At 37.3% G+C, this 23,705-nt stretch overlaps 1 protein-coding gene across 2 annotated transcripts in view; it reads right to left on the bottom strand.

Annotated features, from left to right (window-relative positions):
- Positions 1–23,705, bottom strand: part of DNAH14 (dynein axonemal heavy chain 14) — a 394,303-nt gene that overhangs the window by 334,689 nt on the left and 35,909 nt on the right. The window contains exons 5-8 of one of the 2 annotated variants that reach the window (XM_061382365.1): positions 19,514–19,644; positions 16,705–16,857; positions 15,550–15,662; positions 2,920–2,982 (exon numbers count right to left, since the gene is read on the bottom strand). In XM_061382365.1, coding sequence (XP_061238349.1) covers positions 2,920–2,982; positions 15,550–15,662; positions 16,705–16,857; positions 19,514–19,644 — 460 coding nt within the window. Of the gene's footprint in view, positions 1–2,919; positions 2,983–15,549; positions 16,008–16,704; positions 16,858–19,513; positions 19,645–23,705 lie in introns of those variants that run through there. The other variant, XM_061382363.1, reaches the window with a different exon arrangement.

The raw sequence follows: 23,705 nt of genomic DNA, 5'->3' as shown, positions 1-23,705 counted from the left end.
CCCCCACTCACTGCAACTAGAGAAAACCTATGCACAGCAATGAAGACCCAGCACAGTCAAAAATAAATGACCAGTTTGAAGATGACATGATACTGTGCATCATTTCAGTTCAGTTCAGTCACTCAGTCATGTCCGACTCTTTACAACCCCATGGACAGCAGCACACCAGGCCTCCCTGTCCATCACCAACTCCCGGAGTTTACTCAAACTCATGTCCATTGAGTCGGTGATGCCATCCAACCATCTCATTCTCTGTTATCCCCTTTTCCTCCCACCTTCAATCTTTCCCAGCATCAGGATCTTTTCAAATGAGTCAGTTCTAATCAGGTGGCCAAAGTACTGGAATTTCAGCTACAACATCAGTCCTTCCAATGAATATTCAGGACTGAGTTCCTTTAGGATGGACTGGTTGGATCTCACTGCAGTCCAAGGGACTCTCAAGAGTCTTCCTCAACACCACAGTTCAAAAGCATCAATTCTTCAGTGCTCAGCTTTCTTTATAGTCCAACTCTCACATCCATACATGACTACTGGAAAAACCATAGCTGTGACTAGACTGACCTTTGTTGGCAAAGTACTGTCACTGCTTTTTAATATGCTGTCTAGATTGGTCATAACTTTTCTTCCAAGAAGCAAGCATCTTTTAATTTCATGGCTGCAGTCACCATCTGCAGTGATTTTGGAGCCTCCCAAAATAAAGTCTCTGACTATTTTCACTGTTTCCCCATGTATTTGCCATGAAGTGATGGGACCAGATGCCATGATCTTCGTTTTCTGGATGTTGATCTTTAAACCAACATTTTCCCTCTCCTTTTTCACTTTCATCAAGGGGCTCTTTAGTTCTTCTTCACTTTCTGCCATAAGGGTGGTGTCATTTGCATATCTGAGGTTAATTGATATTTCTCCTAGCAATCTTGATTCCAACTTGTGCTTCATCCAGCCTAGTGTTTCTCACTATGTACTCTGTATGTAAGTTAAATAAGCAGGGTGACAATATACAGCCTTGACGTACTCCTTTCCCTATTTGAAACCAGTCTGTTGTTCCATGTCCAGTTCTAACTGTTGCTTCCTGGCCTGCATAAAGATTTCTCAGGCGGCAGGTCAGGTGGTCTAGTATTCCCATCTCTTTCAGAATTTTCTACAGTTTGCTGTGATCCACACAGTCAAAGGCTTTGGCATGGTCAATAAAGCATATGTTTTTCTGAAACTCTCTTGCTTTTTCGATGATCCAGCGGATGTTGGCAATTTGATCTCTGGTTCCTCTGCCTTTTCTAAAACCAGCTTGAATATGTGGAATTTCACAGTTCACCTACTGTGAAAAACTATATGAAAACTGAAAAGCTATAGGAAATTAGCTTACTATAAAATTAGAATACTTCCTAATGCTATACACAAAGATAAACTCAAAATGGATTAAAGACCTGAATGTAAGACCAGAAACTATAAAACTCTTAGAGGAAAACATAGGCAGAACACTCGATGAAATAAATCAAAGCAAGATCTTCTATGACCAACCTCCTAGAGTAATAGAAATAAAAGCAAATATAAACAGATGAGACCTAATTAAACTTAAAAGTTTTTGCAAAGCAAAGGAAACTACAAGGTGAAAAGACAACCCTCAGAATGGGAGGAAGTAATAGCAAAGTAAACAACTGACAAAGAATTAATTTCCAAAATATACAAGCATCTCATGTAACTCAATATCAGAAAAATAAACAACCCAATCCAATCCTTTTTAGGGAAAAAGACCTAAACAGACATTTCTCTAAAGAAGATACATAGATGGCTAACAAACACATGAAAAGATGCTAGCACAACATCACTCATTACTAGAGAAATGCATATCAAAACGGCTGTGAGATACTACCTCATACCAGTCAGAATGGCCATCATCAAAAAGTCTACAAACAATAAATGCAAGAGAGGGTCTGGAGAAAAGGGAACCCTCTTGCATTGCCAGTGGGAATTGATACAGCCACTATGGAAGATGGTTTGGAGATTTCTTAAAAGGAACAAAACGACCATATGACCCAGCAATCCCACTACTAGGCATATACCCTGAGGAAACCAAAACTGAAAAAGACACATGTACCCCAATGTTCACTGCAGCACTATTAATAATAGCTATAACATGGAAGCAACCTAGATGTCCACTGACAGATAAATGGATAAAGAAGCTGTGGTATATATATGTACTAGACAGTATATTAAAAAGCAGAGACATTAGTTTACTGATAAAGGTCTGTATAGTCAAAGCTTTGGTTTTTCTAGTAGTCATGTATGGATGTAAGAGTTGGACCATAAAGAAAGCTGGATGCTGAAGAATTGATGCTTTTGTACTGTGGTGTTGGAGAAGACTCTTCAGAGTCCCTTGGACTGAAAGGAGATCCAACCAGACCATCCTAAATGAACTCAGTCCTGAATATTCATTGGAAGGACTGATGCTGAAGCTAAAACTCCAATACTTTGGCCACCTGATGCGAAGAACCAACTCACTGAAAAAGACCCTGATGCTTGGAAAGATCGAAGGCTGGAGGAGAAGGGGACAACAGAAGATGAGATGATTGGATGGCATCACCGACTCAATGGACACGATTTTTGAAATGTGAAAGCTCAGGGAATTGGTGATGAACACAAAAGCCTGGCGTGCTGCAGTCCATGGGGTCACAAAGAGCTGGACACAAATGAGCAACTGAACTGAACTGACTATATTTATATATATAGTAACACATTTTATGTTAAATATATATAATATTATAATAGTCTTTTAAAAATGACATAGATTAAATTTAATCATAAGGGGTATAGAATGTGACTTTTTAATCACTGAGTTAAAATTCATGTATATCTATTTGCATACTACATATTTCAAATAAGGCTTCCTCTCAAAATTTTTATAATTGTATTTCATAGACTTACCTGCTCTTATCAGTCTTAATTCTTTTAACGGTCAGTTTCCAAGTAACAAATAATTTATTAATTCTGAAAAGAAAAACACTTCTTAATTCTATATTCGTAAATCAGTACTAACAAAATAGATGAATAATTTAGTAAAGTCTTAGTAATACTAGAAAATTCCCTAGAAAACGTTTCATTCATCCTGAGCTACCTAAAGGAAATATTAAACCATATCACCTTTTTCCCAACCTATCAATAGAATACAGAGCACAAAGCAAATTAAGTTATTAAACTTCCCATAGATACATAATTAATTTAGTTCCAACATTCAAATAAGTATAAAACGTGTAAAACTACTATTTTCATTATAGATTCATTTGGTTACTAGTTTTAAAAGAGACTCATACTTCAAGAAGAGTCAAAGGAGTCAAGATGGAGGAGTAGGAGGATGCAGAGTTCACCTTTCGCCACAAATGAATCAAGAATATATTTACAAATGAAACAGTTCTCACAGAGCATTTGCTGAACACTACCTCACTCCAGTACTCTTGCCTGGAAAATCCCATGGACGGAGGAGCCTGGTGGGCTGCAGTCCATGGAGTCACTAAGAGTCAGACACGACTGAGCGACTTCACTTTCACTTTTCACTTTGATGCATTGGAGAAGGAAATGGCAACCCACTCCAGTGTTCTTGCCTGGAGAATCCCAGGGACTGGGGAGCCTGGTGGGCTGCCGTCTCTGAGGTCACACCGAGTCGGACATGACTGAGGCGACGCAGCAGCAGCAGCAGCAGCAGCAGCAGCAGAGGACCTCAGACCCCTAAAGGGACAAGAAAGATCCCCACGTAACTGGGTAAGACAAAAGAAAGAAGAAGGGAAAAGGAAAAGGAGGGGAAGTGGATTGGGACCTGTGCTCCTGGGGGGAGCTGAAGGAAAGAAGAGGTTTCAGCATGCAAGAAAGCCCTCTTACTGGTGGGGAGATCAGCTAGGACAGCTTTGAGAGCTGGGAGGAAAGCACAGCAACCAGTCTGTGGTGGCAGAACAGAGTGAAACCTACACAGGTTTGAGCCACAGCTCTGTGTGCCCCAACCTGAGACACGTGTCTGCCAGTGCAGACAAAGCATAGGTACTGGACCGTGGGGTTTGATGAGCAGACCTCGGGAAAGGACTGCTGTTGGCTGTGAGGAGACAGTCAAAGGGGTGGGGGAGAGTAGCTCTTCAACCAGAAATGCTCACGCAGAAAGAAAGCCTGTAGAGCCACAGAAGTGAGGTGCCATTGCTGAATGAAGCACAAAGTGTGAGGCTGCCATTGCAGCCCCTCTTCCCATGCACCAGCCCCTGCCTCCCTGGACACTAGGAAAGGATCCTGCCAGGGTTGGCTCTCTTGTGCTTGTGACTGCCATCTCCCCCACCCCCTGCCCCTGCACTCCACTGCCACTGGGGCAGGCTCAGCTGCTCCAGGGAAGTCTGAGGCACAGATGCCTGTAGGTGGTCCTCATGCAGAAGTGGGGCTGAAACCACAGCTGAGACATAGGAGCTGTGAAACTAAGGAAAATGAGCTGAAACCTCTCCTTACAACAGTACAGATAGCAGATTTACACACCTGTGACAGGTTTTATAAACTCAGCACCTGCAGAACATCTGAATGATCAATAAGTGATCCCATAGCTAAGACAGGTGTAGCTTTAGCAGCAGTAAACTTTGTGGGCACATACACACGGTGGATGGGCTAGTCCAGAGTCTGAGCTGTCCCCATAGTGCCCAGAGGGGGTCCATATCCATGATTACTATAATTCTGAAACCTGAATTCATTGATCTATGTTGGTGGCCTGGTCAAAACACTTTAGAGACACCAGGGCCAATTGCCAGTATACTCACAGTTAGGCTGGGCCAAGAGCAGTGCCAACAACAGTGTAATTTGTGAGTCTGCACAATGGGTCAAAGGTGACCTAACAGAGCACACCCACAGACAAGCAGCTCCACAGAAGCAATACTCGGTGTCTTCTCTCCAATGGGAGTGCTCCAAGTCCACCTACCTCACACACCACAGATCAGAAACACAGCTCAGAAACAGATCTACATGCTTCTACTCCAACAGCTAGGGAGCAGACCCCACCCCTGACACAGCATTGACAATCACAGAGCAAAGGGGAGGCCCCATTAAATATTCAGGCCAGGGTCTGGTCACCACAACATCAGTCACACTCCCATTGAAAGGGATAATGGTTAGCATAAACGGAAGAAAGTGGTGGTAGATATTTACACTAAAAACAGCCCTTGCACCAAAAAATATTAAACCCACGCAGGCTACACTGGGGAGTTCCCATATAAAAAATACCTAAAAGACAACTGAAAATGAAAACACAACAATCCCAAACCTATAGGATGCAACAAAAGCAGTTCTAAGAGGCAAGTTTACAGCAATACAATACAATCTTACTTTAGGAAACAAGAAAAATCTCAAATAAACACCTTAAACTTACACCTAAAGCAACTAGACAAAGAAGAACAAACAAAATCCAATGTTAGCAGGAGGAAAGAAATTATAAATACAAGATCAGAAATGAATGAAATAAACTAAAAAGTAGAAAAGATCAATGAAATTAAAAACTGTCCCTTTGAAGAGATAAGCAGAACTGATAAACCTTTAGCCAGATTCATCAAGAAAATAAGGAAGAAGGCCCAAATTAATAAAATAAGAAATGGAAAAAGGAGAAACTGACACCACAAAAATACAAAGGAGCATAATAAACTACTATGAACACCAAAAAAAGTACAACATAGAAGAAATGGATACATTATTAGAAAGGTAAAATCTTCAAAGACTGAATCAGGAAGAAACAGAAACTATGAACAGACCAATCAATTATCAGTGTTGAAACTGAATCAGCAATTTAACAACTCCAGAAAACTGAAGTCCAGGGCCAGATGGCTACACAGGTGAATTCTACCAAACATTTAGAGAAGAGTTAACACCTATCCTTCTGAAACTCTTCCAACAAATGACAGAGAAAGGAGTTTCTGAACTCATTCTATGAGACCAGCATCACCTTTGATATCAAAACTAAACAAAGATATCAAAAAGTGAAAATTACAGCCCAATGTCACTTATGAACAACAGATGCAAAAAGCTCATATATCATGATCAAGTGGGATTTATCCCAGGGATGCAAGGATTTTTCCATCTCTGAAAATCAATCAATGTGATATTCCACATTAATAAAGAATAAAAACCACATGATCATCTCAACAGATGCAGAAAAGGATTCTGATAATATTCAACATCCATTTATGATAAATACTCTCCAGAAAATGGGCAGAGAGGGAACCAACTGCAACATAATAAAGACCATATATGACAAATCCACAACTAACATCACAGTCAATGGTGAAAAGCTGAAAGCATTTCATCTAAGATCAGGAACAAGATATGGATGTCTACTCTTGCCACTTTTATTCAACATAGTTTTGGAAGTTCTAGCCATGGCAATCAGAGAAAAAAATAATAAAAGGATATTTGGCAAAACTAATACAATTATGTAAAGTTTAAAAAAAAATAAAATAAAATTAGAAAAAAAATAAAAATAATAGAAATACAGAAAAAAAATAAAATAAAAACTACTTTTTATTCATTCAAAAAAAAAAAAAAGAAAAGAAGAATTAAAACTGTAAGTGTTTGCAGATGACATAATGCTATACAAAGAAGATCCTAAAGATACAACCAGAAAACTAGTCAGTTCGGTTCAGTTCAGCCGCTCAGTCATGTCCGACTGCGACCCCATGAACAGCAGCAAGCCAGGCCTCCCTGTCCATTACCAATTCCCGGAGTCCACCCAAACCCATGTTCTTCAAGTCAGTGATGCCATCCAACCATCTCATCCTCTGTTGTCCCTTTCTCCTCTTGCCCTCAATCTTTCCCAGCATCAGGGTCTTTTCAAATGAGTCAGCTCTTCGCATCAGGTGGCCAAAGTATTGGAGTTTCAGCTTCAACATCAGTCCCTCCAATGAACACCCAGGACTGATCTCCTTTAGGATGGAGTGGTTGGATCTCCTTGCAGACAAGGGACTCTCAAGAGTCTTCTCCAACACCACAGTTCATGAATGAATTTGGAAGAGTTGTAAGATACAAAATTAATACACAGAAATCTCCTGTATTCCTATACACTAGCAAAACCTATCAGAAAATGAAATTAAGAAAACAATCCCATTTATCATTACATCAAGGCTTCCCAGGTGGTTCAGCAGTAAAGAATCCACCTGCAGGAGACGGTTTCGACCTCTGGGTCAGGAAGATCCCCTGGAGGAGGAAATGGCAACCCACTCCAGTATTCTTTCATGGAAAATCCCATGGATGACAGAGGAGCCTGGCAGGCTATAGTCCATGTGGTTGTGAAGAATCAGACACAACTAAGTGAGCATGCATACACCACTGCATCAAAAAGAATAAAACACCAAGAAGATACCAACCAAAGGAAGCAAAAGACCTGTACTCTAAAACTGTAAGAAGCTAATTAAAGAAACTGAAGACGACACAGACAGAAAGACATACTGTGCCCCTGAATTGGAAGAATCAACACTGTCAAAATGACTATAATACCCAAGGTAATCTACAGATTCAATGCAATCTCTACCAAATTACCAATGGCATTTTTTATAAAACTAGAACAAACATTTTTTTAAATTTGTATGGAAACACAAAAAACCCCAAAAAGCAACACAAGCTTGAGAAAAAAATAACAGAGCTGGAGGACTCAGGCTCCCTGACTTTACACTACACTATTATACAAAACTACAATATTCAAAATAGTGTGGTATTGGCACAAAAATAGAAACATAGATTAGTGGAACAGCATAAAGAGCTCAGAAATAAATTCAAGTACTCAAAGTCAATTAATCTATAATAAAGAGGGAAGAATTTATAATGCAGAAAAGATAGACTCTTCAATAAGTGATACTCAGCAAACTGGACAGCTGCATGTAAAAGAAATAAATTAGAATATTTTCTAACACCATATACAAATATAATGGATTAAAGAACTAATGTTAAGACCATATACCATAGAACTACCAGAGGAAAAGAAGACACAAACAAGACATTCTTTGACAGAAATTACAGCAATTTCTTTTAGATACACCTCCTAAAGAAAAGGAAATAAAAGCAAAAGTAAACAGATGAGATCTAATTAAACTTAAAAGGTTTTGCACAGCAAAGGAAACCACTGACAAAAGGACAACCTACTGAATGGGAGAAAATATTTGCCAATGATATGACCAATCAAGGAATTTAATATCCAACATATATAAACAACTATACATCTCAACATCAAAGAAAAGATTAAAAAGTGAGCAGAAGAATTGAACACTTTTCCAAAGAGGAAATGCAGACAGCCAATGGGCACATGAAAAGATGCTCAACATTGCTAATGATCAGGGAACTGCAAATCAAAAACACAATGAGATTTTTACCTCATATCTGTCAGAAGTGCTATCATCAAAAACAACAAGTGGAACAAATGTTGGCAAGGATATGGAGAAAAGAGAGCCCTCGTACACTGTTTATGGGAATGTAAATTAATACAACCACCATGGGAAAGTGTGGAGGTCCCTGAAAACAGTAAAAATAGATCTACCATATGACCACTCTTGATTACATATCCGAAAAAACCAAAAACACTAATTCAGCAAGATACAGGCACCTCAATGTTCATAGCAGCATTATTTACAATTGTGAAATTATGGCAGCAAACTCAGGGTCCATCAACAGATGAATGGATAAAAAGATGTGGATTACACTTACACACACACACACACACACAATGGACTACTACTCAGTCATAAAAAGGTATTAAATTTTGTCATTTGCAGCAACACGCATGGACTTGGAAGCCATTAAGCTACATAAAATGTCAAACAAAGACAAATACTCTATAATATCACTTATATGTGGAATCTATATAACCCAGTAGTGAATATAACAAAAAAGAAGACGACTCACAGGTACAGAGAATGAACTATATGAACTACTGGCTACCAGTAGGGAGGTAGCAATATAGGGGTTGGGGAGTAGAGGTAAAAACTATTGCATATAAGATAGGCTCAAGATGTACTTACTGTACAATACTGAGAACACAGTCAACATTTTTTAACAATTGTAAATGGAAAGCAATCTTTAAAAATTGCATAAAAATATAAGATTTTAAAATTTTAAGATATACATGTCATTTTTATATTATTTAATCCTTATGTTTTTAAAATATGCATTGGTACTTCTAAAAGCTCAAAGAATCTACATCAAAAGGAATGGAAGTTTCCCTGATGAGTATTCATCATCCTTAGTTTTCACACATGAAATAAACATGCTCAATTGTCAAAACATTTCCCTTAACTTCTCTAAATGAACACTGCCACCTATTTTATGCACTTGTGAAACTGTCTAGTGCTTTATCACAATCTCAGTAGTTTTTCCATCTTGATGAAAACAGTCATTCTTAAACAAACACTGAAATGTGATTCTTATTTGTCAAAGTGAGATTCCTGATGTAGTTGATGAGTCAGTGGGGAGGCAAAATGGCAGGGCTAAGACTGCCCAGGAGACAAATAGCCAGCCAGTCTTAGTGACATCATTAGCTGATTTTGAATCAAAGAAGACAGACGGGAGCTATTCGAGCAGTTCAAAAAGAATCTGGTGATGTCGTTTAAATAGAAATGACACCTGGAAATCAGAAATGGCCTGAGGCCCTGGAAAGCCAAAATGCTTCAGACAAATCTAGCAACTTGACCTTAAATCAGGCTCCAAAGACACATAAACAAGATCTTACCTCACTCTAATCTAGACACATAGAGTCATGGTATCTCAGGATGCTAGAAGACCCCTGGAAACCCAGATGAATCATAGGGGAACCCACTGATGGTATAATGAGTATATGCACCAAGCCATAGAAATTAATACTTCAGAAAGTTTCATGAGGTAAAAAGGCAATAATGATGCTAAAGTCATCATTGCACTGTATATACAGCATCACCAGCCTAAGTCATTACTGTTTTCATATTTATCTTTTTTTTCTATTTGAAACATAACTTATTACAGTATTAGTGGTAAATATGTTAAAAATCAAAATAAAAAAATCAAATGAACCCAGAAGTTTAAAGTTGACTAAAACTTAACATATTTTTCTTAACATCAATAAAGAAAACCAATCATTTTGACTGTGGACTTATTGATGCCAAATGTCATATAAAAAGATGATTCTTATCCCAGTTCCAACTGGATATCCAAATTCTAATCAATGAAACTTATTTAGGGCATAATAGACCCTGAGAACTTATTACAAGGCAAGGATAACAGTAATGGAGAAGGAAATGGCAACCCACTCCAGTATTCTTGCCTGGAGAATCCCATTCACAGAGGAACCTGATGGGAGGCAGAGAGTCAGACTCAACTTAGCGACTAAACACAAGGATAACAGTGGAAACTTCAAGATTACAGTTTAAATAAATAGATATAGAAAGTAATGTCCCAGATAATATCATAAACTAATAAATCTAGAATCAGAAACTTCTAGCTTCACTAACAGTACCTAATACAGGGAAGTAACTATTACACATATTCTTGAAAAGAAGCTTCTCAGAATTGTTAATCATCTCCACTGTATGTGCCTTCGGTTCCAAACAGTAACAAAATCAGCTTCATTTTCTGCCAACCTCTTCAGTGCTTCAGGGACAGCATTACTACCTTTGATTATACATTAAACTTATTCCTGACTAAAAAGTGTTGAACTTGCTATATTGTCTGCCTGGAACTCCTTTCTCTCAAGACCCCACATGGATGTCTCCTCTACACCACATAGAGGTCTCTACTTAAAAACATCTCTGACAATCTTATCTAAAGTAGTAACACATATACACACACATCTCTGTTTTATTATCTTTCTAGTCCTTATCACTATCTGAAATTATCTTACTTATTCAACATCTATATCTTTCTTCATTAGAATATAAATTCTATAGGTAAAGAGACATTGCATAATTTTCCCCAGGTGGATCTCCAGTGCCCAAAACAGAAAAACAGAGCAAATACATAATAAATACTTGTTCACTACATGACTAACTTCTCTGCCATAAGATCCATTCACTTCTCTTACTGAAAAGTTACCAGGTTCTTAGTTATTTCAACTATTTACTATATTAAGTGTAGCTACTTAAAATATTATCTATTTATTTCCTTAGCACACAGTAAAATGCACAAAAAGGAAAACATTAAGGATGAAACAAAATTTTATAAAACTAGGTTTCAGTTCAGTCGCTCAGTCGTGTCCGACTCTTTGCGACCCCATGAACTGCAGCACGTCAGTCCTCCCTGTCCATCACCAACTCCCAGAGTTCACTCAAAGTCATGTCCACTGAGTCAGTGTGATGCCATCCAGCCATCACCGACTTGATGATCAGCCTCTGTCATTCCCTTCTCCTCCTGCCCCCAATCCCTCCCAGCATCATAGTCTTTTCCAATGAGTCAACTCTTCTTATGAGGTGGCCAAAGTACTGGAGTTTCAGCTTTAGCATCATTCCTTCCAAAGAACACCCAGGACTGATCTCCTTTATAATGGACTGGTTGGATCTCCTTGCAGTCCAAGGAACTCTCAAGAGTCTTCGCCAATACCACAGTTCAAAAGCATCAATTCTTCAGCGCTGAGCTTTCTTTATAGTCCAACTCTCACATCCATACATGACTACTGGAAAAACCATAGCCTTGACTAGATGGACTTTTGTTGGCAAAGTAATGTCTCTGCTTTTGAATATGCTATCTAGGTTGGTCATAACTTTCCTTCCAAGGAGTAAGCGCCTTTTAATTTCATGGCTGCAACCACCATCTGCGGTGATTTTGGAGCCCAGAAAAATGAAGTCTGACACTGTTTCCCCATCTATTTCCCATGAAGTCATGGGACCAGATGCCATGATCTTAGTTTTCTGAATGTTGAGCTTAGAGCCAACTTTTTCACTCTCCTCTTTCACTTTCATCAAGAGGCCTTTTAGTTGCTCTTCACTTTCTGCCGTAAGGGTGGTGTCATCTGCATATCTGAGGTTATTGATATTTCTCCTGGCAATCTTGATTCAGCTTGTTCTTCTTCCAGCCCAGTGTTTCTCATGATGTACTCTGCATATAAGTTAAATAAGCAGGGTGACAATATACAGCCTTGACGTACTCCTTTTTCTATTTGGAACCAGTCTGTTGTTCCATGTCCAGTTCTAACTGTTGCTTCCTGACCTGCATAAACCGGGTATACACACTGAAAAATCAGCATTCTGGGACTACTTTGTGCAAGTAGTACTATTCTGTTCAAAGAGCCTCAGGAATCCTGATACTATGTAATGTAATATGTAATTTAATGTAACTAGTTGTTGCTCACTTAGTTGTTTCTATTTGTGATCCCATGGACTGCAGCATGCTGGGCTTCCCTGTCCTTCACATCTCCCAGAGCTTGCTCAAACTCATGTCCATTGAGTCGGTGATGCCATCCAACTATCTTGTCCTCTTTTGTTTCCTTCTCCTCCTGCCTTCTATCTTTCCCAGCATTAGGGTCTTTTCCAATAAGCTGGCTCTTCTCATCAGGTGGCTAAATTATTGAAACTTCAGCTTAGCTACATTGCTTCCAATGAATATTTAGGGTTGATCTCCTTTAGGATCGACTGGTTTGATCTCCCTTACTCTCAAGAGTCTTCTCCAGTACCACAGTTCGAAAGCATCAATTCTTCAGCGCTCAGCCTTCTTGATGGTCCAACTCTCACATCTATACATGACTACTGGAAAAACCATAGCTTTGACTATACAGACTTTTGTTGCCAAAGTAAAATCTCTGCTTTTTCATATGCTGTCTAGGTTTGTCCTGGAGCTTCCCTGGTGGCTCACACCATAATCTCCCTGCAATGCAAGAGACCCAGGTTCGATCCCTGGGTTGGGACAATACCCTGGAGAAGGAAATGGCAACCTACTTCAGTATTCTTGCCTGGAGAATCCCATGGATGGAGAAGCCTGGTGGGCCCATAGAGTTGCAGAGAGTTGTACATGACTGAAGTGACTTTGCATGCAGCTGGTTTGTCATTGCCTTTCTTCCAAGCTATCACTGGAGCTATCACTGGAGAAGGGAATGGCAAACTACTTCAGCATTCTTGTCTTGAGAACCCCATGAACAGTATGAAAAGGCAAAAAGATATAACACTGAAAGATGAACTCCCCAAGTTGGTAGGTGCCCAATATGCTACTGGAGAAGAGCGGAAAAACAGCTCCAGAAGGAATGAAAATGCTGAGCCAAAGCCAAAACAACGACCAGTTGTGGATGCATCTGGTGGTGAAAGTAAAACCGGATGCTGTAAAGAACATATTGCATAGGAACCTACAAGGTTATATCCATGAATCAAGGTAAACTGGAAGTGGTCAAACAGGAGATGGCAAGAGTGAAGACTGACATTTTAGCAATCAGTGAATTAAAATGGACCGGAATGGGTAAATTTAATTCAGGTGACCATTATATTTACTACTGTGGGCAAGAATCCCTTAGAAGAAATGGAGAAGCCCTCAGAGTCAACAAGAAAGTCCAAAATGCAGTACTTGGGTGCAATCTTAAAAACAACAGAATGATCTCTGTTCATTTCCAAGGCAAACTATTCAGTATCAAAGTAATTCAAGTCTATGCCTCAACCACTAATGTTGAAGAAGCTGAACAGTTCTATGAAGACCTATAAGATCTTCTAGAACTAACACCAAAAAAAGATGTCCTTTTCATCATAGCGGACTGGAATGCAAAAGTAGGAAGTCAAGAGATACCTGAAGTAACATGAAAGCTTGGCCTTGGAGTACAAAATGAAGCAGGGCAAAGGCTAACAAAGTTTTGGTAAGAGAATGCACTGGTCATAGCAGACATCCTCTTCCAACAACACAAGAGAAGACTCTACACATGGACATCACCAGATGGTCAATACCAAAATCAGACTGATTATATTCTTTGCAGCCGAAGACGGAGAAGCTCTATACGACAGTCAGCAAAAACAAGACCCAGAGCTGACTGTGCTCAGATCATGAATTCCTAATTGCAAAATTCAGACTACAACTGAAGTAAGTAGGGAAAACCACCAGGCCATTCAGGTATGACCTAAATCAAATCCCTTATGATTATACAGTGGAAGTGACAAATAGATTCAAGGGATTAGATCTGACAGAGTGCCTGAAGAACTATGGACAGAGGTTCGTAACAATGCACAGGAGGCCCTGATCAAAACCATCCTCAAGATAAAGAAATGCAAAACGATTGCCTGAGGAGGCCTTACAATTAGCTGAGAAAAGAAGAGAAGCTAAAGGCAAAGGAGAAAAGGAAATATATACCCATTTGAATGCAGTGTTCCGAAGAACAGCAAGGAGAGACAAGAAAGCTTTCCTAAGTGAAAAATATCAAAGAAATAGAGAAAAACAATAGAAAGACTAGAGAACACTTCAAGAAAATTAGAGATACCACGGGAACATTTCATGCAAAGATGGGTACAATAAAGGAGAGAGATGGTATGGACCTAACAGAAGCAGAAGATACTGAGAAGAGGTGGCAACAAAACACAGAAGAACTATACATAAAAGAGCTTAATGACCCAGATATCCATGATGGTGTGAGCACTCACCTAGAGCCAGACATCCTGGAGTGTGAAGTCAAGTGGGCCCTAGGAAGCACTACTACAAACAAAGCTAGTGGAGGTGATAGAATTCCAGCTGAGCTATTTCAAATCCTAAAAGATGCTGCTGCTGAACTGCTGCACTCAATATGCCAGCAAATTTGGAAAACTCAGCAGTGGCCACAGGACTGGAAAAGGTTTTCATTCCAATCCCAAAGAAGGGCAATGTCAAATGTAACTTGTAACTAGATAAATTTTTAAATGACCTTAAATTAAAAAGCTCTCCACCTCCCTAATTCTGTTTTACTTTCCTTTATACCATTTTGTCTCCACCTGACATGTTACGTTTTCATCTGTTCTTTTTATTATTTCTCACGCACTATAATCTGGGATTCCCTGGTGACTCAAGACAGTAAAGAATTTGCCTCCAATGTGGGAGACCCAGGTTGGATCCATCAGTTGGGAAGATCCCCTGGGGAAAGGAATGACAACTCACTCCAGTATTCTTCCCTGGAGAATTCCATGGAAGAGGAGCCCAGAGGGCTACAGTCCATGGAGTCACAAAGAGTCATACATGACTAGCGACTAACACAAATACACACACACTATAATCTACATTCTTTTGAGAGTAAGACAATTCCTTGGTTTGTTCAATACATTATTCCCAGCATCTAGAATAATGTCTGGTTCTTAGCAGACTTTCATAAATATTCATTTAATGAATAAATGCATGAAAATCAAAAGGTAAGTTAATTATAATTTAAGTTTGCTTGAATATAAAGTATCTTTTTCTTAAAGTATTTATCCAAAAAGGTTAAGAGTTTTAATACTTAAATGAGTACATTTCTCTTATCTAAAAAATTGTTATGATATACACTATTTCCTCTGTAATTCCCCATGTATATTGCATTACTGTAGTAGAACCCAGATGTTATCCAGGCAATTGCAATTTCACCAGGATCACACTACAAATAATTGGTTTCATGTTCATTCATCTCACCGAAAATTGGAAAATATCTTGAATTGCTGTAATAAATAGTAACATCTTCTTTCTAGTAGCCATTCCAAAGTAGGTATAAGTTCTATTTCTTCTTCACCACCTATTTTAGTAACCTGCATACATAAAGGACAAAACATGACTCAACTTTCTTAAAAAACCATGCACTATATTCAGGAAATTACAAAAAGCTGTATTTGGCTCATAGCTAGTTGCCTTTATAGTAAGCTTTTTCTGTAACTGACCTCTGCCACTTCATCTACACTCAAACTTGATTTCCCTTCACAAATAACCATTACTTTGAATCTCATAATTTTTACATTTTCTATAAAATATTTATGAACTTAATTTTAACTACATGGATGCAACAGTTTCTAAGTGCATAATAATCCCAATCTCCAGATAATCCCATTTGGACATTCAAAAAACAAGATATGCTTCCTCTCTTCCCAAGAGTATCTCTCCCCCATCTAAATGTAATATTTTCTTAAATTTCTTTCATAAATAAAAGTTGCCTATATCAACACATATGCATTTATATGCATGTTTTTATTTATTTAGAAGTTGTTCATTCCACTTTCAATTGATAATACATGTTTGAGGTATTTCCATATCTGCACAGTCTACTACTTCATTTACATTTACATGCCCATGTACATCTAAGAGTTTAGTTAGGAGAATGAAAGGGCAGAAAAAGTCAGATAGACATTAAACAAATGATGGAAACAAATTAATTGTGTACTTACAACTTGTGGTAAATATCAAGGTTTCTCTAAGAGTATAATATGGAAATTTCTAGATCTGGGAATGAAGTTTCTGAAAAATCTGAGAAAATACTCTACTTTTATTATTACAATACTTACTATGCCAGCAAATGCCTGTTTTCTAGTTCTTTTAATAAATTACACTAAATATTAAAAAAACACCTGAGAGGTAAAAAAAAATTCTTAAAATTGAATCCTCAAACATAAAATTCTACAAAAAAGAAAAAAAGTCACTATTAAATAACTCGCTCAAGGAGGCTCTTAAACATAAACTGTTACTCAAATGACCAGATTTGTCTGAAACCCCAAAAGATGGATTTGTCTAATTATGTTATAAAATGAATGATTTTTCCATTATGATTCTGAAATTTTTAAAAATCCTTGTAAATATTACCTTTGAGATAAATGAAGCAGTAATAATCCAAAATTCTTTGCAATGTCTAGCTCTGTGGGCAGACACTACGTAAAGATCATATGGATTATAAAGAGCTTTAGAATTTTTTCGAAGGAGGCAATATATAAATTCTCCATCATCTTTCAAAGGTTCCTGAGGTTGAAAAAAATGTAATTAACGTGACCAAATTAAGTAATAAAATGGTTAAACAGATTATTCAATAAGCTGAAACAATTTTAACATAGATTAAAATAAGAAGGGAACCCAAAGTCAATGCTCTGTGACAACCTCGATGGATGGTGTGGGAAAGGAAGTGAGGGGGTGTTCAACAGGGAGGGGACACATGTATACCTATAGTCGATTCATTCTGATGTACGGCAGAAACTATCACAGTACTGTAAAGTAATTATCGTCAAATTAAAAATAAATAAATAAAAAAGAATAGTATCACTGAATGAAGCTAACATGAAATTGTGTCTACGCAAAGCTCAATAAAATCACTCTTCTTAAAGATTGAAGGTATTTAATTTTCATTCTTATAATGTGGTGATAAAACATCCATGAGAATTGATCTATATACTTACTAACGTGCTTATTAACCTGAAGAACTTGATGATACACCTAGTTTTCACATCTCTTAAATTTGAGATTAAAGCTTGATCATTTTAATCTCATTTAAATTGATACAGAAATTAATTAAAAGTTAGGTAATTTGAGAAAAGTCATAAAGTCAGGAAGTAGCAAAGTAAGGATTTGAATGCAACTCTGATTCTAAATCCACATTCTGAGCTACTGCAATATATTAAACATCACTTCCTTACTTACCTGGCATTATTGAGAAATCATTCATTCTACATTAAGAAAAAGTTTTAAAAGAAATTTATTTATTTCAGTTTTGAAACTTTTAACTTTGCTGACAAAAATTCTACATCAAAGTCAATCGGTCTTTTTGAAAAGCTAAATTTTATTATAAAAAGAATTTAGTAACTGAACAATTTCTAACTACTGTAATTTAAAATCTTAGATTCAGTTTTAATTTAAAAAAGGTTTTCTTCCTTGAAGACACTGTTCTTCTCAACTGTCTCAGCTGTTTTTCTTTTTTCTTATTTTGACGTCTGATATAATGTGCTCTTAAAAACCTTAATAAACAACCTTAAAAACTGTAAATAAAATGAAATAATAAACTCTGGGTAATGACTTATATATTACATGAACTTTGTTACAGTTATTTAACTACTTGAGGCATTTCTACTCTAAATTACATCTCCAAAAAGTTAAGATTACTAGAAATTTAGTGTAGATACAATTATTCTAGGTGGATCATATATGTAATTAAATAATCTAATTACAGAAGCAGAATAATAATATGTTCCAATTATTCTTTTTCAATTAAAAACAAGTGTTACTTTTTATATTCTCAATCCTTTCTCCACATACAAATGAATGAAACATATCCTATCAGAGAGTCCATAGAGAGCTTATGATAGTAAACTCATGTACAGCTATGTTTTTTTAAACTACCATGCCCACTATCTGCCAGATACCATGCCACATGCATTATCTCATTGAATTTTCATAGCTCTCTACAGTAAGCACTACTATCTCTACTTCAAGGTCCAAGATACTAAAGCTCAGGGAAGTTAGGAACTTGCCCAAAATAACATAATGAGTGTATAGAGATTCAAAACTAGGTGAATCTGATTCCATCATGCATGTATTTTACATTAATGCTGCCTCTGAATAATAATCAAAAGACCATTTATCCTCATGGGAACATTCTAGAGCAGAGATGTATACCTGTGGTGGATTCATTTTGATATTTGGCAAAACTAATACAATTATGTAAAGTTTAAAAATAAAATAAAATTTAAAAAATAAATTAATTAAAAAAATTTAAAAAAAGTAAATGAAAAAAAAGAAAACTATGGCTAAGTCCAGATGTCCAATTCTTAAATAATTTTTTTCAGCCATGCTCATTCTATACACTATCGCTACTGTTCCACTATAATGACAGAATTAAGTAACTAGAACAGAAACCATATAGTCTGAAAAGCTTAAAATATTTATTATCTGGGTCTTTCCAAATAAATTTTGCTGACCCTTGGTCTAGAACAGTGGTTCTCAACTGTGCATCAGAATCACCCAGAAAGCTTAATAAAATACAGATGTCTGGGCTCCAACTTTAGAGTTTTAGATTCAGAAGGTCAAGGGTGAAGATGAAAATACATGTTTCTAATATTCTGAAAGCTGTTTCTGATGCTGCTTGCCTGGGGGTTGCACTTTGAGAATTCCTGAACTAAAAGTAGGAAGAGATGATCCTATTCCATCTTAGATCACCTGTCATAAAGGAGGTCACAGGAGGAAGATCTTACTTCTAATCATAGCTTCGACCTTTAGTCATGTGACCTTGGACAAGATAAAATCTCTCTGAGGAGGCTGCTGGGTAAGAAAAAAATACAAAAGGTAAGAAAAAAGAGGAGACAGAAAATCAGTACCAGGAGTAGGAGAGTAAGAAGGATAGAATGCTACAAAGTATTAATACATCAGGATTTCTTTGTAAATCACAAAAAACTAATCAACAGGAACACAAATTTCAGGGAGATGTCTTATCTGTTCATCAGTCTTTAAATAAGTGAAATGAAGTTACATCAAACATTTTTTGTAAACAATTACTATAAAACGATTGCAATTTGATTAATGTAATGATGTCTGATTTTGACAGAATATCTAAAATGAAGGAAACAAAGATGTACATATAGCTTTTAAATTTTAATTTTTATACTAAAAACTGAACAAAATAGAATAATACCTTTAGAAGTATCTTCTGAGTTGCAGTTTTGAAACATCTGTATTCCAAACTGTGCCGTGGTAATACTGTTTGCCAACCAAGTTTTTCTCTTAGTTTAATAATATGACGTACCACATCATCATCATTTGGTTCTAGTTTAGAAGGTAAAAAATCCAATATCCAATATAAATGCAAATATGGACATTACTTAAGGATAATGTTAAATATTTATACATAGAGAAAAATTTAAATGGTAACATACTTACAAGTTACACAAACATTGTATAATTGAAAGAAAATCCAGCTTAAAACTCAATTTTAACAGCAGCTAGAAAGGAGGAATAATATTTTTCTGTTTAAGAAAGATATTTCAAAAGACAATTCCACAATTAGACAACTAGCAAGAGAAGATACCAGGAACAGGAGCTAGTTGAGTGTTTTCTTACATGGAGGCAACAGGATCAGAAAAGTAGGGATGGCTAAGTGAGATGGAAAGAATTCTTCCTAGAATTCATCCAACAGACACCTCTCAGACCTTATCCTTCTTGAAATCTTAGCAGCTGACAATTCTCTTCTTCTTGAAACATTCTCTTTTCTTGGTTTTTATTCACCATGCTTTATATATTGTTCTCTTAGCACTTAAAAGCCATGCTGACAAAACTTACAATGCTAAGAAGTAGTTCAAGATATCTGGTCCTCCAGAAATCACACAGTTTCTTTGCTAGGAATTAAATGATACTTCAGCTATTGTATAAAACAGTGTCAGGACTAGAATATGGCATATCATATTAACCATTAACCAATGGCATATCATAAATAACCATTTCTCTGATAATATTTTGTTCCCTAGGCACCTAATTTATTTCACCCTAGTCTGAGCCTTGTAAGTTGCTTATACGTGGAAATACATTAATAATAAGAATATTTTATATCTGACATTAGGTATAAAACAGAGAAAGGGAGGCACTGAAAATTAGTAAGGAGATGACACAAATTACGTATGTCTAATCAAGAGGATATATAATATTACATACTTAGATATTAACATATTATACGTATCTGTAGAAACCAAAGTAATGTGGTGTTGGAATAGGAAAAGCAAAACAGGTCAGTAGAAAAGATTCAGTTCAGCTCAGTTGCTCAGTCATGTCCGACTCTTTGAGACCAGCACGCCAGGCCTCCCTGTCCATCACCAACTTCCAGAGTCCACCCAAACCCATGTCCATTGAGTCGGTGATGCCATCCAACCATCTCATCCTCTGTCATCCCCTTCTCCTCCTGCCCTCAACCATTCCCAGTATCAGGGTCTTTTCAAATGAGTCAGCTCTTCGCATCAGGCGGCCAAAGTACTGGAGTTTCAGCTTCAACATCAGTCCTTCCAATGAACACCCAGGACTGATCTCCTTTAGGATGGACTGGTTGGATCTCCTTGCAGCCCAGGGGACTCTCAAGAGTCTTCTCCAACACCACAGTTCAAAAGCATCAATTCTTTGGTGCTCAGCTTGCTTTATAGTCCAACTCTCACATCTATACATGACCACTGGAAAAACCACAGCCTTGAGTAGATGGACCTTTGTTGACAAAGTAATGTCTCTGCTTTTTAATATGCTACCTAGGTTGGTCATAACTTTCCTTCCAAGGAGTAAGCATCTTTTAATTTCATGGCTGCAGTCACCATCTGTAGTGATTTTGGAGCCTAGAAAAATAAAGTCAGCCACTGTTTCCACTGTTTCCCCATCTATTTGCTATGAAGTGATGGGACTAGATGCCATGATCTTAGTTTTCTAAATGTTGAGCTTTAAGACAACTTTTTCACTCTCCTCTTTCACTTTCATCAAGAGGCTCTTTAGTTCCTCTTCACTTTCTGCCATAAGGGTGGTGTCATCTGCATATCTGAGGTTATTGATATTTCTCCCGGCAAACTTGATGCCAGCTTGTGCTTCTTCCAGCCCAGCGTTTCTCATGATGTACTCTGCATATAAGGTAAATAAGCAGAGTGACAATATACAGCCTTGATGTATTCCTTTTCCTATTTGGAACCAGTCTGTTGTTCCATGTCCAGTTCTAACTGTTACTTCCTGACCTGCACATAGGTTTCTCAAGAGGCAGGTCAGTTGGTCTGGTAGAACAGATTAGAGTAGACATAAAACCATTTATAAAAGACAGCCTAGTATAGTCAGAGCTTTGGTTTTTCCAGTAGTCATGTATGGATGTGAAAGTTGAACCATAAAGAAAGTTGAGCACTGAAGGATTGATGCTTTTGAATTGTGGTGTTGGAGAAGATTCTTGAGAGTCCCTTGGATAGCAAGGAGATCCAACCAGTCAATCATAAAGGAAATCAACCTTGAACATTCATTGGAAGGATGATGCTAAAGCTGAAGCTCTAATATTTTGGCCACCTGATGGGCTTACTGGAAAAGACCCTGATGCTGGGGAAAACTGAGGGGAGGAGGAGAAGTGGGTGACAAAGGATGAGATGGTTGGATGGTATCACAGACTCAATGGACATGAGTTTGAGGAGGCTCTGTGAGTTGGTGATGGACAGGGAAGCATGTTGTGCTGCAGTCCATGGAGTCACAAAGAGTTGAACATGACTGAGCAACTGAACAACATTCAGTAAAAAAGGTGTTATTTCAAATCAATGGAGGAATGATTATAAATTATAATGGAAAATGGTTAGCCATTTGGAAAAATATGAGGTTATATGCAAGAATAAATTATAGATGGATTAGAGAAGTAAATGCTTAAAAGCAAATTATAGATGTGTTAGAAGAAAATATGTGAGACCATGTCTATAAACTTGGGGTAGTGAAAGTTTCCTGGAAAATAATCAAAGCATATTAAAAAGAAAACAATAATAAATTTGACTTCCACAAACAGCAATTTACACAGGAAAAGCCATCATAAACAAAACTAAAATATAATTAACATACTGACAGAAAATGTTTATAACCTGTATAAGACTAGAGATTAATATATCAAATATTTAAAGACTTCTGCCCAATCAATAAGAAATAAACATTTTGATAAAAAGATGAGCAAATAATTTACAGGAAAAGACAAATGGCCAGTAAAAAATGTTCAACTTTATTAGTAAATCAGAGAGTTGTTCTCACCAATCAGACTAGCAAAAAATTAAAAGCTGGAATATCGACTGCTGGCAAAAGTAATCCTTTTATGCAAGAATGTAAAAGTATAAATTAATATATTCATTATTGATGGTAATTTGGCTGACTTAGTAGATTTAATAGAGATTGTTGGGAAATGGAAGTAATTTAGGACAAATAAAGAATAATGATTTTCCAGAATATATAGTAAGTTTAAAGAATATCTTTCAAAAAGCTGGGGAAAATGTCTTTCTAATAAGAGTCAGATTTAATGAAAAAAATCATAGATATTTACTAAAAACAGACACTATATTATATATTCAACATTGGAAGGTGATGCACTTCCCTAAGTATGCTAGGTGGACAGTCTAATCCAAGACAGTAATTCTTTTATTTCAGAAAAATGAGGAGACTGGTGTATATCCACCTTCAAGATCAGTTAAGAATATAGAGAGTTCTGGCTTAAGATGAGGAAGATGTTGAACCTCTTCCCATGGACACATCTAAATTTGGAGCAATTTCTTCTAAATGACTGATACATGTGAAACAATTTCCTCTGAAAATTTCCTTTGGCAGAGCAATAACAACATATTGGACAAAGGAGAAGATAGCCACATTAAAGTGGTTAGAGAGGCTGAGATAACAATCTTGTCCAAAACCCCACTCCTGGCACAGCAGCCTAAAACCCACAACCCAAAATCTGAAACTCAAAATCTGAAGCATTTCCTTGAAAAGCAAAGGTTTTGAATCTCACATTGGGCAACCCAACTTTAAGACCTGCTCCTAAGGGATGAGCCCCGCCGCCCCCCGCCCAAATCTAGATTTGAAAACTGGCAAGGTTTGTGTCCACAAGACCCACAAGAGTGTAGTGATATGAGAAATGGCTCTTAAAGGGTTTGTGCACTGGACTCACCCATGCAGAAACATAGCTCAGAGGCAGCTGATCACACTCAGACTTTAAGGGAAAGAGGTTCATTTGCATGTATTAAAGGGTTGGCCTGAAGGCAGGCATCTAATTTAACGCACACATTAAGAGCCTGCTGGAGCACTCTCCAGGGACAGAGATTGGTGGACACCATCTTTAGACTCTTCCTCTGCTTGCCCTA

This window comes from Bos javanicus, chromosome 16, assembly GCF_032452875.1.
Source record: "Bos javanicus breed banteng chromosome 16, ARS-OSU_banteng_1.0, whole genome shotgun sequence".
In the NCBI taxonomy this organism is placed as follows: domain Eukaryota; kingdom Metazoa; phylum Chordata; class Mammalia; order Artiodactyla; family Bovidae; genus Bos; species Bos javanicus.
The sequence above is the reverse complement of the archived record's forward strand: the minus strand, read 5'-3'. Positions and strand labels throughout refer to the sequence as shown.